Genomic DNA, 15,221 nt, shown 5'->3' with positions numbered 1-15,221 from the left:
TCCTCATATTTATGTTTTGTATCATTTCACCCTCAAGTTCTGTATAAATAAACTCATTACTTCCCTTGCATTCTTACACTTTTCATTATGTATGTTATGAATAAACCAAACACAAACAACAAAATGTTTTTCCAAAGCGCTGAGAACACCATCCTTGTTGTTCCTCTCGTAATGGCTATTGATATTATTGAACCACTTTTTAATGTGAATACAATTTAATCATATGCTTATTGACATGCTTTCATTTTTTTCTAATGTACTGTGCTTTCCCACATTTTTAGGTTTCAGGGCTAGATTTGGATCCCCATAAATTTATCGACCGGCACCTCTTCCCTGATGAACTGAATGGGATGATGAGAAGAACACATAATGCTGTGTAGTACGGTAACAGCGATCAGAATTCAGGATCCTGTAATGAAAATACCATGTTAGATTAATTCTTGTAGCTGTTGCTATTATACTCCTTAATCAGTGGCAACAAATTTATTTTTCTTTTATTTACTTTGAGAGTGAAATTAAAGATGTGATTTTTTTTTACCTTCCTGACTTGTAATTACTTCTAAGTATACTCTAACTTATGCCTCCTTTTTTTTATATATATATATATATGAATGAATCATTTAATGAAATAAATGAAGTAAATTAAATCTCAATTTCCATCACTTCCTGAAATTCTTATTATCTACCACTGAAATTTATAAAAGAGAACTTTGAGTATGCTCATGCCCTACAGGGATGGGGGGAAGGAAAGTAATTTGTAACATACCTTTCAGCTATAGCACTGCAAAGACTTTCCATATTATTTGGGTCTCAAATGAGGAAATCGTTTAAGCATTTACTTAACTATAAGTACTTAAAGTTCCATAGCTTATAGTTAATAACAAGGGAAAATCCTATGTTGGACTGGGGCCTCCCAGAAACACCCAGCACAGCAGATCACATAATATAATCTTCTTAAGTAATTTGCCAGGCTCAGACCTCACTGGACGCCTTCCCCTCACCGCTGTGCGAAGGGTATTGCAGCATTTCCCACCGTCGGGAGTTCCACTAATTTCCAGTCTTCGGTGTAGTTCAGGTAATCCTGGTAGAATTATTCCTGCTTTTAAAAGCTCTCGGTTATTACTCTTTTGTAGTCTCTGTAGTGAGAACCGTTCTCACTTTTCCACAATGAAGTCCCATTTCCCAAAACCAAAGACTGACTTTTTTTTTCTTCCATTAAATAATTATTTTGATAGCGTACAGCACGCTACCCTACACACAACCGGGCTTTTTCTCCTTCCAAAGCAATTTTCTTAATTGAGTGAGTGAGGTCTGCTTGGAAAGAGAGCTTACACACACTCTTTCCCTTCGTGTGCTTTCCTCTCCATGTAGGATGCTGGTGAAAATCTGAGCCTGCAGCATCCCACAGGAGCACAAACTGCAGGACAAGGCTACCCGTGGCCACAGCAGTTCTACCCAGTAGTTCTACCTGCAGTCCTGTGATCCGTGGCAAGAAGAAAGATTTTACTAATAAGTACTGGTGGTGGTTACTGACCTCAGGTAGCCCAGCTCCTGCAGGAACGGTGCCTGGCCAACGGAGGAGCTCTAATACCAAAGCTGTGGCACACACGCAGTAAAGCTGCTAAAAAGTTACCTGTACGCTCCATCTGATCAGCTCACAGATAATACAAATATGTTACAGAAATCTTACTGATACTGACCCTGATATGCAAACACTATGTCAGACGTCAGAAAAATGGCCATTTGCTTACGTGCACTGTCTAAAGTTTGAAGAAAGTCATTCCAATTCATGAATGTGCAAAATCTTTTCCACCATCAGAACAGAAACTGCTCGTATTTTCACGAGGTCTTTTATTTTATTTTATTTTATTTTTAAAGAAGGAAAGAATGAAAGAAGGAAAGAAAAAGCTTCTCCTCCTCATTGCCTGCATTTTCCATTGCATTTTAATATGTGCAATGAAGACTATGCATAAAATACCGATCTTCTTCCTGAAGAAGCAGGGATGGGAAGAGTACATATTTTCATACATATGCAAGCCTGCAAGCAAACACAGAAAATACATACAGCAGACAAGCAGTTTAACAGGATTTAATCAAAACTGAAATTAAGACCAAACCCCTCATCACACTTCCCTTGCTGGGAAGGATCACACTTGCAGCTTTTCTGAGAAGCAGAAGCATAAACCCCCTCAAAATGTAAAGTCATAACATGTGGTTTGTTTTTTTTGTTTTGTTTTGTTTTTCCCCTTGATGTACCACAGGCCACGAAGCTATTGGGAAACTAACTGTGTTGCAGGGATCCAGATGAGTTGTGCTGCTGAATCTCACGGCACTCAAGGAAGAGCACGCACTTAACAAGTGGTTTCATTCAAAGAACTGGTTTTAAGGAGAATTTGAACAAAAATACTCATTTGTAATACATATTTAATTTGCTCAATGTAAAGAAGAATAAATTGAAAGAATGCAGATCTTTACCTGATCTCCCTCTCGTGATTAGGAAGCTGTAGTGTACACAATGCCAGAGGTAAAACTTGTTGCTTATTCCTAAACATTTAACTGACTTGATGAACACAGATTTATCACTGACAGTTTTACCTTGCCTAAAAGGAGAGAGTCCAACAAATAATTGCTCCCACATCAATATTAGGAAGGTCCAAATGAGAAGGACTTACCTACTTGGATGTAATATCCTTGCCCAGCCCCTGCTGCTTTTCCCCACAGCAGGCTGACTGCAAGGTGGCCTCATGTTTAGCTACTGACTAATTAACGTGGCCTGAAACAATTCCTGCAGGGTAATTGCATGCTGAGTACACGTTAATCGTTTTGGTACCGACTTCTGTTTGGATTCCACTTCTGTCAATAACAGGTCAAGTATTTTGAGAAATTGCTTAAATTACTTGCAAACCAAAGAGCCTTTAATATCTTTATTCATCATTATAACTGGAGAAGTTTGTAACTGTTGAGCCTGGGGCCTCAATAAAATAAATAATACTTATTCTTTCCAGTTACTTAAAAACAATTTTTCTACTTTAAATTACAAAGTTTTAATTCCCTGAGACATATCCAGAATTCACACAATTGCAGATGAGATTCATTTCCAAGAGACAGTATGACGTTTCTCCCATTAAATAATACTTTCATTGCTCGTAATCTTTTACACGATCAAGTTGGAGAGAAATTCTTAAACTTGTGCAAAAAAATCTCCAGTTGACGTCTAATAAGACTGGAGACTGGTAAACGTCCACCTGAACCAGTCAAAAGCTAGCTGTGATTTCACCTGGTCATTTGTTTTCTTTGATATGTTTGCAAAAAAAAAAAAAAAATGAAGAGCAGAAGATCACTGCTGCTTTAATACTGTAATCGTTGTCATTGGGTAGGAAAATACACAAGTCTGGACAAACCCAACACTGAAAATCACTGTTGTCGTGGTTCATAGCCATGACATTTTGGTAACCACACAATGAAGAGCCAAAGAGGAAAATGAACTGTGGAAGTTAGCACAAGAGGTTACAGCAGAGAGCCGTGGTGTGAGGTGCAGTAAAGCTTAGGACAGTAAATGTCACTGTAGCTTCTTTGGGGGAATAAACATCAGCAGATGGCTACTTCCTAGGATCTATCTGTTACACAAAACCATTCAGTAAACCTGTTTGAAGGCTGTTTCAATGCTTTCAATGTGATGCCTGTGATCGATGACCTGCACTATGTTTAATAGCTGAGTTTGAGTGGAGAACGGTTAGAAAAGGGAAACGGTGTTGTGTCAGCTTCCTTTCTGAGCAAGCACGACCACTGCAAATACTCGGGGATGTTATTTTCCTGCCCAACTTGCACAGCTTTTACGTATGTAACATTACAGCTTTCACTTTGCGTTCCAAGAAGAGTTATTTTTCTTTAATTCAAGTAACACAAAAGAGGAATAAGAATGAACAAAATCTGTTCATTTAAAACTTGAGGCCAAGATTTTTTTGGAAGTTAGTTTGCAGTTCTGTTCACGGTTCCATTAAGTTTACAAATTTTATTCATTTGAAACAAAGCAGTAATATGCAGCTCGCACGTACAAAAAGGGTGCGAGTGGGCAAGTCTAGGCTTTCTCTCACTCTTCCCTTCCCACACGAGACAGAATCCAGGGTCTCTGCATAAAGAAAAGTTACTTCAGGATAAACGAACAATTCCAACAAAGAACGACAGTGAGCAAAGCACACAATAAAACAGAGAGCATCTGCCCGAGAAGCCCACGAACACACTCCTCCTACCAAGACTCAGCAGATTGTCAGGCAACCATTTGTCAGCCCTGTGTCTCCCTTACTGCTCACCAGACAAGCAGGAATTGGTTACTCTTCTATAACTATGCATGCAAGCCAAATAAAGAAACATTATATATATATATATATATATATATATATATATATAATCTATGTAGTAGTATCTCAGTATCTTCATCAATCGCCCATTTGGGAACATAGCATCATGTGCTTACCCACAGGGACACCCTTAATCCGACAAAATTTAACAATACATAATTACATAAGTACATAATTACATAAAACCTTTCCTCTGATACTCTCAGCCTGCCTGCCCAGAGCTCTGTTAATTTTTGTATTAAGTAACAATTGAAACATCAATTTTACAGGTTTGAGCAACAGGCAGAGCCATTAAATAAACTGGTCAGCATCACAGCATGCATTAGAAATTTGGTGATGAAAAGCAGAAGTGTGTTGCCAATACGGATGGGGAATGAGGAAAAACTAGCAGCACAGCATATTAAGAAATTACATTATTGCACAAAACAAGAAATTTTTTGAGGACCGTCAAGGGTCCCTAAAATAAGTCAGAGCTTACACAGCAGCAAGGCTGCATGGGTGTATTTCCAAAGCATGGAGACATTTATCCTCTGACATCAAATATGTTTGCATACGTAATATCATCAATATAACCAATACAACCAGTTTTCTATTAGAAAAATAAAGTAGAAAACTTCAGCTTCAGCTAATAAAACCTCACATTGACAGCAGAGCTAGTGTTTCCAGGCCCACGCAAACACCAGAGGGAAATTAAAGCCAGCAGCTTTCTCCGTGGTTAGTTGAACTGCAGCGACACGACCAAACCAAACACACCAGGCAGCTTTGGTACCTCGCCAGCACCGCTGACTGCTGGAGCACACGGAGCTCTGCACAGCTCGGAGCGGCACATCCAAAAATGCACCTTTGCCTTGCCCCAACAGCATCAGGTATTCCCCCAGTCTTGTTGCTGGGGTTTTCGCACCAGGCTTATGTTGTGAAGGGCAGAGACCCTCGCTTTTGTGTCACAGGGGTAATATCTGCCATCCTTTCCGGACACTGTGAAGCTGGGAGAGTGTCAAGGAGAATGGTCTTCAACCCTTTAGGATTCATAGGTCAATACTAAACACTTTTGTTTGCCACTTCAAAGCTCACTGGAAGCCAGGACCCTGTATGTAGCAGAGGCAGCGTGTCAGCAGCTGGGCACTCATTTATCAAGCAGCTGCTGAGCTACACAGTTGATTTATATACCCGGTAGATTGATGGGGTTATCACAAATAAATTAACTCAAAGGAGACAGGCAGGAATTAGCTGATGAGGTTCTTCTGGTAAAGAAAAAGTAAATGAGATAATTATAAACAACTATCTAAATTTTGGAAAACCATATGTAAAATGAGAACACCGTGAAAAATAGATCAGAATTGCAAATTTGTGTAGAAACGAGTGGTGAGAAAACTTGATTACCACCTTTCTAGGTGTTAATCTGCAGAATATGAGAACTGACCCAAACCGTTACTCTGCTCACCTGGGCATCCTCTCTTCTGGGAAATAATCCTCCTTCTGCAGGGGCTCATTTCCCACCACGGGCAGCAGAGAACAGGCTGGGGAATGACACGCTAGCTGTATGTCTCAGGTAATTGGGTAGGTTTAACTCAAGGAACACAGCTTTCTTTGGGGTCCTGGTCCCAGGACTTGATGACCATTTCCCTGGGGGAACGCAGAATGAGAACTGGAAATAAGAGCAGAAAATTCCCTGCCAGTATTTCGCCTTCAATTTCAGGTTTTCTGGCATGTGTGTAAACAAAACTGCCAGCCAGAATTTGGCCCCATATGTGTGACCTCTAAAACATGGCACTGCTTTCATTTGTAATAAAATACATCTGCTGTCCTTCACCAATCTGGAAAAGCACACCTTTTAAGTGATTTTCCTATGTAATTTGAGTTCACTGACTCATTTTTCCTGCTAGTGAAAACAGGCACAGCTCCAGTGCAGCTGATGGAGTTTTCCTCAATTAAATCCAGAATGCGATTTGATATCTTTCAAACATAAAAAAATCGAAAAAAAAAAAAATATCAAAGCATGTCATGAATTGAAACATATCAATGAAAATAAAATGGAACTAAATATGGTACCTAAGTGAATAAATCTGTATTTGTCTCATTCTTCTAGAAATTACCAGATTTTGCTCCTAAATGTATTCTGCAGGAACACCACAGATATCTTTCTTCCTACAGTGAGAGGTAAATTTTAAGAAGTTATTTAAATTTCTAAATCCAAGTAGCAAAAACTACATAGAGAATACTTTTCCATGCCCACAATTGCATAACATCAATAACAAAATATAGTCCCTGGTACTGCACATTAACAATGTGCATTTATCTACAACTTTACTTGTAATGCTAAAATGTGTTATTGTGCTAACAAAAATTAGCTGAAAATGCATTTTCCCTTTCCCTCCTCTAAACTGTGTGTTTGAGTCTTAAAAAACAAGCCATCTTATATTTTTCTATTAGGAAAACAAAACTCCAAAGCATATATGTTATAAAGTCATGTATGCTACACATAACCTCGATTCCTCTGCATCCACAGTGGGGCCAGTTTCAGCGTAGCTGCTGCCATGAATTATAACAGGCTCCTTGCCCCCATCAGGTTATAATTAAGCCTATAACTATAGTAAAGGCTACAGATAACAAGTTTTTCTCACAACATTGCTTGTTGTGTTTTCTTTTCATTCGAACATTTACATTAAAGGTAAGATTGAAAAACAACTCAAGAAAAGGTTCTGAAAACAGTCCTGAAAAGGTACGGGACTGACACAGCTTCATGGCAACCTTGGATTCTGCCAAATACAGAATATTCATTTCCATTTCTCTTCCATCTCTTTGTGATGATGGGAGAAGCGGGTCCATCGCAGTGTCTCCCACTGAAGCAGTCCCAGCACTCGGCAGCTCCTGCTGTGTGCATTAACCTTGGCGATCGATCTGCAGCCAACTTTAAGATCTGGGGTTATGATTCTGGGGCTGGCAGGAGAGAAGTACACATTTCCTCTAACTTGTCTCTCTAAGGCTGGGAAGAAGGACAGAAAAAAAAAAAAAAAAAAAAAAAAAAAAAAAAAGAATCTGGACCTTGGCTTTAAACTCTTGACTTCCAAATTTCCTGAGTAAAAACCTTGCGCAATTAACTTCTTTCAAGACGTTGGTTTGAACTATAAATACGTCCCAGGGGAAATAAAAGGCTAGGCCAAGGCAGCACAAATGCCACAGAGCACTATTTTTTCTACGGTTAATTGCAAACCCTTTGGTTACTGATGCCCTTCTGAATATTTTTCCTCTCACCTTCAGATAACTTATTCCCTGCACCTCTCCTGAGGAACAAGTTAGGGTGCTGCCCGTTCTGGACTCCTTCAGAATTTAATGAAGACATTTGGCCTCTTCCAAAGGACTTGACTTGATCCTGAGTGCTGAGAAGGTGATTAATGAGACACACAGAATTAGTGTGGTGCACAATAAAAGCAGAGCATCCTTTCCTATCATCGTGCAAGAAAACACGAACTAGTTTCAGTATTACTTATACTTCTTGCATTAACTAAGGTCAATGAGAATTTTCAGTCGGGCAAGGAAAGGTAACATACATCTTTTCACATATAAATCTGATTGTATTTAATTATTTGCCGCATACTCTGTAGGAATTGTCTTTACCTGTCACTTTCATTAGGAGAGCAGGGATCTTACTTTGGTCACCCAGATCACTTTTCCCACAGGAGCAAACCGTTCTCAATCTTGCCAGTTAGCCAACTACAGCAGTCTCTCTGTTCCTTTACACCTGTGAAAATATTCACCCCGCCACAACACTGCTGTGGAAGAGTCTACCTCACATTGAAAACTGCCTGAAAAAGTGACATAAAAGACTAAAAATAAAATTAAAAAAAATAGGCATTCAAGATGAGAAACAAGGAGCAGGAATGGGATTTTCAAATGAAACAAATGTCCAGCTTTGAAGGCAGTTCAAGAGAAGCAAAACATCAATTTTCCTGTAATTCCAGAGTTGAAACACCTTAAAACCACGGGGATTCATGCCACTCAGATCCCGGGCGGGCTTGATGCTTAGTCTTATTCAGACACTGATTGAGCAGCCATGACTGCTGACAGTCATGTGTTTCGTTTTGCAGCTTTGAGGTCTGGTCTTAAATTTGAATGCACAAACCTTATTAAATCCACGTGTTCCCATCTGAATGTGTATTAGATATTACACCCATAAATTCACCAAGGCATACACTTCAATTAAGTTCCACCAATCCTAAAACAGACTGAAAGGCATCAGAAAGGGTTAAAATCTCGAGACACATGAAAGTTTTGCAGTTCCCTTTCCATAACACAGCATGCTATATTTAGCAGACTGTTTGACATCATATACAATGACTGCACAGAGTGGCATTTGCATCTTCCTCCTACAAAAGAAGCCCCATGCCACGAAAGTGCAGTCTTTATTTAGGTAGTGCTTACTAAGAATCCAATACATTTTTTTTCCCTGCAAATGTCCTTCTTTGTATAGGCCAAAACAGGTACAATTTTAACTCTAAGCCCCGTCACGCAGTTTCTATTACAGTAAATGCAAGCACTTGAGCTAAATTAGTTGAATTAAGAGCTTCAAGGTGAATCCCTTGTGAATTCAAATCTTCTCAATGTCCTGAGATGTTCTTTCAAGCCTACTGATACTTTTGTTATAAATTCCAGCACTCTATGATGATTTTAAAGAAGCCCAACAACTGCAGATGCTGGATTAAAAACAACTTTGATGTCTTCAAAGGACTGATCAGATGTCAAGGGCCTTGATTTACAAGCATAAATATGTTTGCATTTGATGTATTATTACCTAGAGATCATAGATCCTTTGCATTCTCTCGGAGGGCTGACAAAGATTTAAAAAATGCATACTATGCATCAGAGTTTAAGAGGTGTGCCTCAAAGACAGAGGAGGTTTTGGTTTACATCCACGGTTTGATAGCAAGCTTCACTGAGAAGCTCTGCTTTATAACTCATCCCATAGCTGTCCACTGAGTGGCATCAGGATCTGGGTAAAGTGACTTAACTAGCACGTCAGCGTGCCTTTTCGAAGCTTACAATTGTATAAATGTAGTTTGTTGGTGTATTTTGGAATTGGATTTCAGGATTGCAAACGCAGATGTGCAAAATCATACTTAGTCATTGTGCACGTAAAGAGGTTCCCTTATTAAAAGAAAATTTCCGCAGACAAGTTAATAGCCTAATTCATTTATCATTTTATAATGGCGACACAGTGATTAATTTCCAGTTGAAATACTTAGTGACAAGAAGTAATAAAAAAGGAAGAAAATAGGCTTGAAAGTTAAGCAGTGAAATTTCTGTATCAAAATCTGCATTTAAATTTCCAAATGAAGATGAAGAAAGCTTGCACTATCATTTCAGGAATGCTGCAAGAGTCTTAGGTTGCTGAGGCTGCAGGAGCTTCATTTTCAAGGAAATAAAGCCAGAGTCTGCCCACTGAAAATGCAAATTGAACATATAATACAGTGGTGGAAAGCTAAGTGGATTTCATCATAGAGGTAAGGCTATATTTAAAAGGAAAACATTTTAATAGAAAATATTTTTACATTTGTGATCAACTATTTCACTTAGATTTTCATTGTAACATACTCTACCTATACAGTATAAACATATACATGCAATAAAAATGTGTCTTGATTGCTGTTTCAGATTGATACACTTCCTGTGCTTGATACTACAACCAAAAGAATCCAGAGTCCTCAATGTCTCCGTCTACCACCGAGGTTTTTCAAACCAAAGAAATATTTTCTTAGCCACTGTGATCAAGCTTTGCAGAAGCAAAATTTGAGCTTGAATGTCCAAAATTTAGGTTTCAACTATACAGCCTAATTCAAAGTTCAACAAAGACCATTTGATTTACTGGGTGGGTGCATCCGTCTCAGATCAAAGTTTTACCAGCAAATCTGCCTTGATTGATTATTCTTGCAGGAGTAAATCCAATGAAACACGAGTACAATTGCTCATACAGCCAGAGTCTTAGAAGAAGGACATAGACCTTTTAAAAATAGGGTCGCAGCATTTTAGAGATGAATTCATTTCAAATTCTGCATTGGAAAAAAGAAAACTGACCTTTACTTCCTATGTTAACGAGTACCATAGACAAAGTATGATTTAATCATTAAAATGTTTATTTGAAAAAGTCTGTGGTGTCTAAATGTCTTCCTTTCCCAATTTAATCCTTAGCGTGAAATATTCATATCTGAACTGTATTCACCTCTTCAGCTGAGCAGTTCAGTCATGATGTAAACTGCATCCTGCAGCTCTTTTTCACAAATCCTGGGTTTGAAATTTGTAAGTTTGGAGTACTGAACTCCGAGCTACTTCTGTTGGTAGTATTGTGCAAACTAAACAAAGCTATAGACTGTAAGAGCACTTCTCTGGCTTTCGATGCTTCTATATTCTGCTCCTGGGATATCTGAAAGCTGATCTGATTCAGGTTGTTCCTTATCAAACTGCAGGTGAGGAGGTTTCTTACAGAGCCACACCTGGTCAAGTTTTCTTCAAAAAACAGTTTGTAGAACTCTGCCACTTTGGTTTCCATGTAGTTGTTGAGCATGGAGTTTGAAAGAGGCTCCTCGCAGAGCATTATGCTCCTTTCTCCAGCATCATCTCCAGGCAGGGACTGACTACCTGACTTGTCAGGATGCTCACACAGAGGAGACTCGCCAAGAGGAATGTCTATGGACAGTATAACAGGGCCATCAGGAAGTTCGTCACACACGTGGTCCAAAACACAACCTGAATCACATGTATGGTCCCCCACGCGGTTTCCCCCAATCTGTAAGTCAGGATAGTTTTGATAAATGCTGTTGCATGACCAGGATCTATACAAATCCATCTGTTCGTTATATTGCTCTCTTCTGGGGATGTGTAAAGCTGGTGATACAGTTCCTTTAACAAGCGTTTTCTGATCTCTTGCAGGAAACCCTAGTATGGGTCTCTGCTGAGGATCTCTCTTGTGTTCCGTGTCGCTTTTAGCAGAGATCCTATCCTGCATCTCACATCCATCAGCAAGTCCTGTAATTTTTGGGTTGTCTACAAGTTTCTCTCTCCAGTTTCCCTCTTCATCCTGTTTTGCTGCATGAGACTTGTGAGGCTTATCTTGATGACAGCTTTCTTTATACACGAGACTAGTTAAGATGCCTTCTGCCAGCATGATGACAAGTGTGAGCAGCAGGCTACTCACCAGAGTTCCATGGAGTCCTGTGAGGGAAAGAAAGATGAGCAGAAGACCTCAAGCGTGTTTGGAAAAAGAAGTATAACAATTAAAAAAAAAAAAAAAATGAACAGTGCATATTTCATAGAGACAGTCTGTGATTTTGCTTTTTCTCCAGAATATTTGTTTTTAGCAAAAAGCAAACTGTGTGCTTTTATACGAATTTAATCTCTATACCCAGGTCAACAAAATCATTCTGAAGATACCAAGGCGGCATTGACAGGATTCTTCATCTCTAATATCACATTTCCATACCTAGGTGTCTCTTCTGCTTTGTGGCTAGTTGAGGTGGTTCATACTCGTGAGCTGCTACTCTGTAAGGATTTAAAAAAAAAAAAAAAAAAAAGTGATTTCACTTGATTTCCATTTAGAGCTCGGACTGACCTAAATTCACTGAGGGAAAGATCATACCCACTCCTGTTGTGGAAGAATGAAGAAAGATGAACACAAGAAAATCCCTCTGTGCTTCATATATCTTTTTAATTTCTTCATATTTCAAGCACCTTCACACGTCTCTGGCACTCTCATGTTTTGAAATAGTGAAGGCAGGCAAGGGATGAGGCAGTTTTACTGAAGAGCACATACTAAAACTCCTGAAGAACAAGACTTTCTGGCACACCCTTTCCTATACTTTCAAGAAATACACCAAAACCTCTATTTATATCACAGGCAATTAAAGCTCACTACTTCTCACAGTGCTGTCAATTTACACCAGTAGTGGTGCCACACAAGTCACCAGATAGCTCTCCACACAAATTAAACCTCTGCAAATTTAACATGATATTTGATACATAACCAGAAAGATCCCCTGCAACTCCACTCCTTTGCTATCAGCAGCCAAACCATACTCTAACTTATTTGTTCTGCAGTGGAACTTGATAGGTAAAGTCTTTTTTTGTTTGTTTGTTTTTAATCCCAGTACTCCTTCCAGAGAGCTATTCTAAAACTCCATTTCCTTGATAGATGGAAGTTTTCTACTCCCTCTGTAAATGTATGCATTGCCACAGTACAAGCATTTGCTTTTTCCTTTTTCAGGGCTCTTTTTTAGCTTCAATTGCACTGCTCCTTCCCAGAAGTTGAATATAACGCTGGAATTTTGAAATGCCTGCAAGTCAGACCAAAGTAGGCAAGAACGGCAGCACACCCTGCCTTCTCCTGGTTACATTAGCATAACTGTTTACTTTATCTACCGAATCATTTACATATGCAAAAAGCAGGGCAACATTTTCTTCAGCACTTCTGGGACTTAGGAAACTAAGTGCTGTTTTCCAAAAAAAATAAGGGTACTTTGCAGTCTAAATCTCGCTGAATGTCAATGGTATTTGGAATACTGCATGCCTCGTTTACTTCTGAAAAACAGGATGCAGGTACCCAGATCCTTACATGCCTGAAAATTTTGCTGTATTGCTTTGAAAATGCTCACAGTGCTAATATAAAAGCTAAAATATGGTAATTGCAGCAGAATCGCATTCTCTTTTAAATAAAGTAAATGGTGCCACCGTTCTGGCACAAAAAGGGGGTGAGGAATAAAAAAATAAAAGGACAAAAAGCCAGACTTACCAATTCTAGTAGGGTAAGAAAGGTAGATAATCACATAGCCCCAAAGCCTCCTACTTCAGCTGCTGTAAGAGAACAGACTCTCACATACTCTTCCTTCACTGCTGACTGTGTGGGCAATAACTGAAGCACACATGATTCAGTTCCCCATTTTGTTGTCCTTTTAAAACAGAAGTGATCCCACTGGAAAAAGTGTGCAGTTCTTGAGAATGGAGTGACATCAAATCTAACGGAGGATGTTAAAAAATGAATTGCGATGTTTGTGACCGTGGTGCAATGCTGATGAGCTGGTAACTGCCAACACACATCGTTTAAAAACAACCAAGATTATTAAATGATCAGGGTGGCTGTGCTTTCTCAGGCTGTTCAGAAATTGAAACTGGATTCCAAGAAACAATTCCATCTATGCAAGTTTAGTTATTTAGACAAAAGCTCTTAAATAGGTACTGCTAGTGTAGGGATAGGAGTGAGACCCAAATGTAAAATAAAACTAGAGTGTAAAGATAACATTATAGCAACATATTAATTGTAACCCATCATTCAACAAGTTTTGTCAGTAAAATAAGGATGTGCCTTAGAAATGAATTAATGAAAGGTTTGTAGTAACTATAAACCTCTATGTCAAATGAAGTCTCTTTCAAATTATTCCTCTTCCCTCATTTTCACCTCCATTTCAGCAGTCTTTTGTTTTTAGGGGCGCAGAATGCAAACTATTTTTATTCCCAGTGAATTTATATAAAAGTGGTTTCATATTGAAAGGCTGTTTTAAATGACTTTTTTTTTTTTAATCATCTTACACAACTAGTTTTCGCATGATAGACCTGGCTGTGACTTCCACAGGGCATTCCTGCCCCCAGCCTTGGAGGGGATCAGGCCTCACAGGAAACTGGCTGCTTCCAATTCCGCGTGGTTTAAACCTCGCCTCCTTCACCGAGCTTGTAATTAGTGCCAGCTGCAGTCACGTTTTTTTTTTTTTGTGAAGCAGCTTCAACAAAACAGCAAAGTAACAGAAAGATGGAGAGAAAGAAATCAAGTTAGGCAAGTTAGGTGTACGTTGTTAAAAACAAGTCACCTTTTGTCTCAGTTCTATTGATGCAGATGCATTGATATAAAAAAAAAAAAAAAAGAGTATCTTTATTGCTAAGGTCTTCTTAAGAAAAAAAAAAAGGAAAATAAAGAAAAATAGAAAAAAAAAACTTGTATTTACAGACATGAAATCAGCACGAGACAGAATAAAATTTATTTCAGAAGCTGAATACAGGTTGCAGTTGGAAGAAACAGCAACAAGACAAGTGTCTGAATCCTAAGGTTACACTTAAATTAAAATGTATAAAGGACAATGAAATTTAACTGTATCATTCACTTATGGGAAGAAAAAAATATATATTACAGCATTGTGCATTATCACACGCAATTATATTACATTATCATATTGTATGAACAATAAGGATCACAGCCTGTAAACAAAGTCCTTTATTTCAGTTCCAACCATGCCTTTTATGTGCACATAAATATGAAATAGAAGCTAATTTTTCCCAAGTGCAGGTGATTCAAGTCTTTTGTTTTCCATTGAAACCAGCAGTACTTTGTTTTAACAACCGCGCCTTTTTTCAAGAGGGAAGAAGGGAAGGGAAGGGAAGGGGATCGGCCGCCATTTTCCCCAGCCCCTGGCCCCCGCGCCGCCATGGAGAGGGGGCGGGCCTCAGAGCTGATCGCCAAGAGGCGCGTCCAATGGGAAGGGCGGGGCGGGCTCGCCTCGCCCGCTGATTGGCGGTTGGTTGGGTGGTGGCGGTTGGGCGGGGCTTCATCCGGGTCTGTCACAGCCGCGTCACCGCCCTGAGGCAGGTACCGGCCTGGCCGTGAGGCAGAGGCGGGCGGAGCGATGTCCCCAAGCTCCTCGACAGACGGACCGGCGAGGGAAGGAATTAGGGCATAAAGGACTGGGATTCACACTTAATATTCCGCGAATGCAGCTTACATGTATTAAATAAATGTATTTTGTATACAGGGAATACCGAGGGTGCTCGGTACTCAGTGCTACACGGTGCTCAGCCCCCCACAGCTAATTCCTCCCCCTAAGGTGGCCTAAA

At 39.4% G+C, this 15,221-nt stretch overlaps 1 protein-coding gene across 7 annotated transcripts; it reads right to left on the bottom strand.

Moving 5' to 3' along the window:
* Window positions 1-9,524: 9,524 nt before the first annotated feature.
* Window positions 9,525-14,801, bottom strand: LOC311443962 (TLR adapter interacting with SLC15A4 on the lysosome-like). 7 transcript variants are annotated; one of them, XM_084534656.1, is made up of 5 exons: window positions 13,929-14,143; window positions 13,135-13,425; window positions 11,986-12,204; window positions 11,830-11,888; window positions 9,525-11,561 (listed from the first exon to the last, which is right to left on the bottom strand). In XM_084534656.1, the coding sequence occupies exon 5, from the start codon at window positions 11,512-11,514 to the stop codon at window positions 10,594-10,596; it is 921 nt and encodes a 306-aa protein (XP_084390782.1). In that variant the 5' UTR covers window positions 11,515-11,561; window positions 11,830-11,888; window positions 11,986-12,204; window positions 13,135-13,425; window positions 13,929-14,143; the 3' UTR covers window positions 9,525-10,593. The 7 variants fall into 7 exon arrangements, with proteins under 7 accessions (XP_084390782.1, XP_084390783.1, XP_084390779.1 ...); XM_084534657.1 differs by having other exon boundaries at window positions 11,986-12,199; XM_084534653.1 differs by lacking the exons at window positions 11,986-12,204; window positions 13,929-14,143 and adding an exon at window positions 14,626-14,801.
* Window positions 14,802-15,221: the final 420 nt, after the last annotated feature.

Source organism: Aythya ferina, assembly GCF_964211825.1.
Source record: "Aythya ferina genome assembly, chromosome: 13".
Lineage (NCBI taxonomy): Eukaryota > Metazoa > Chordata > Aves > Anseriformes > Anatidae > Aythya > Aythya ferina.
The sequence above is the reverse complement of the archived record's forward strand: the minus strand, read 5'-3'. Positions and strand labels throughout refer to the sequence as shown.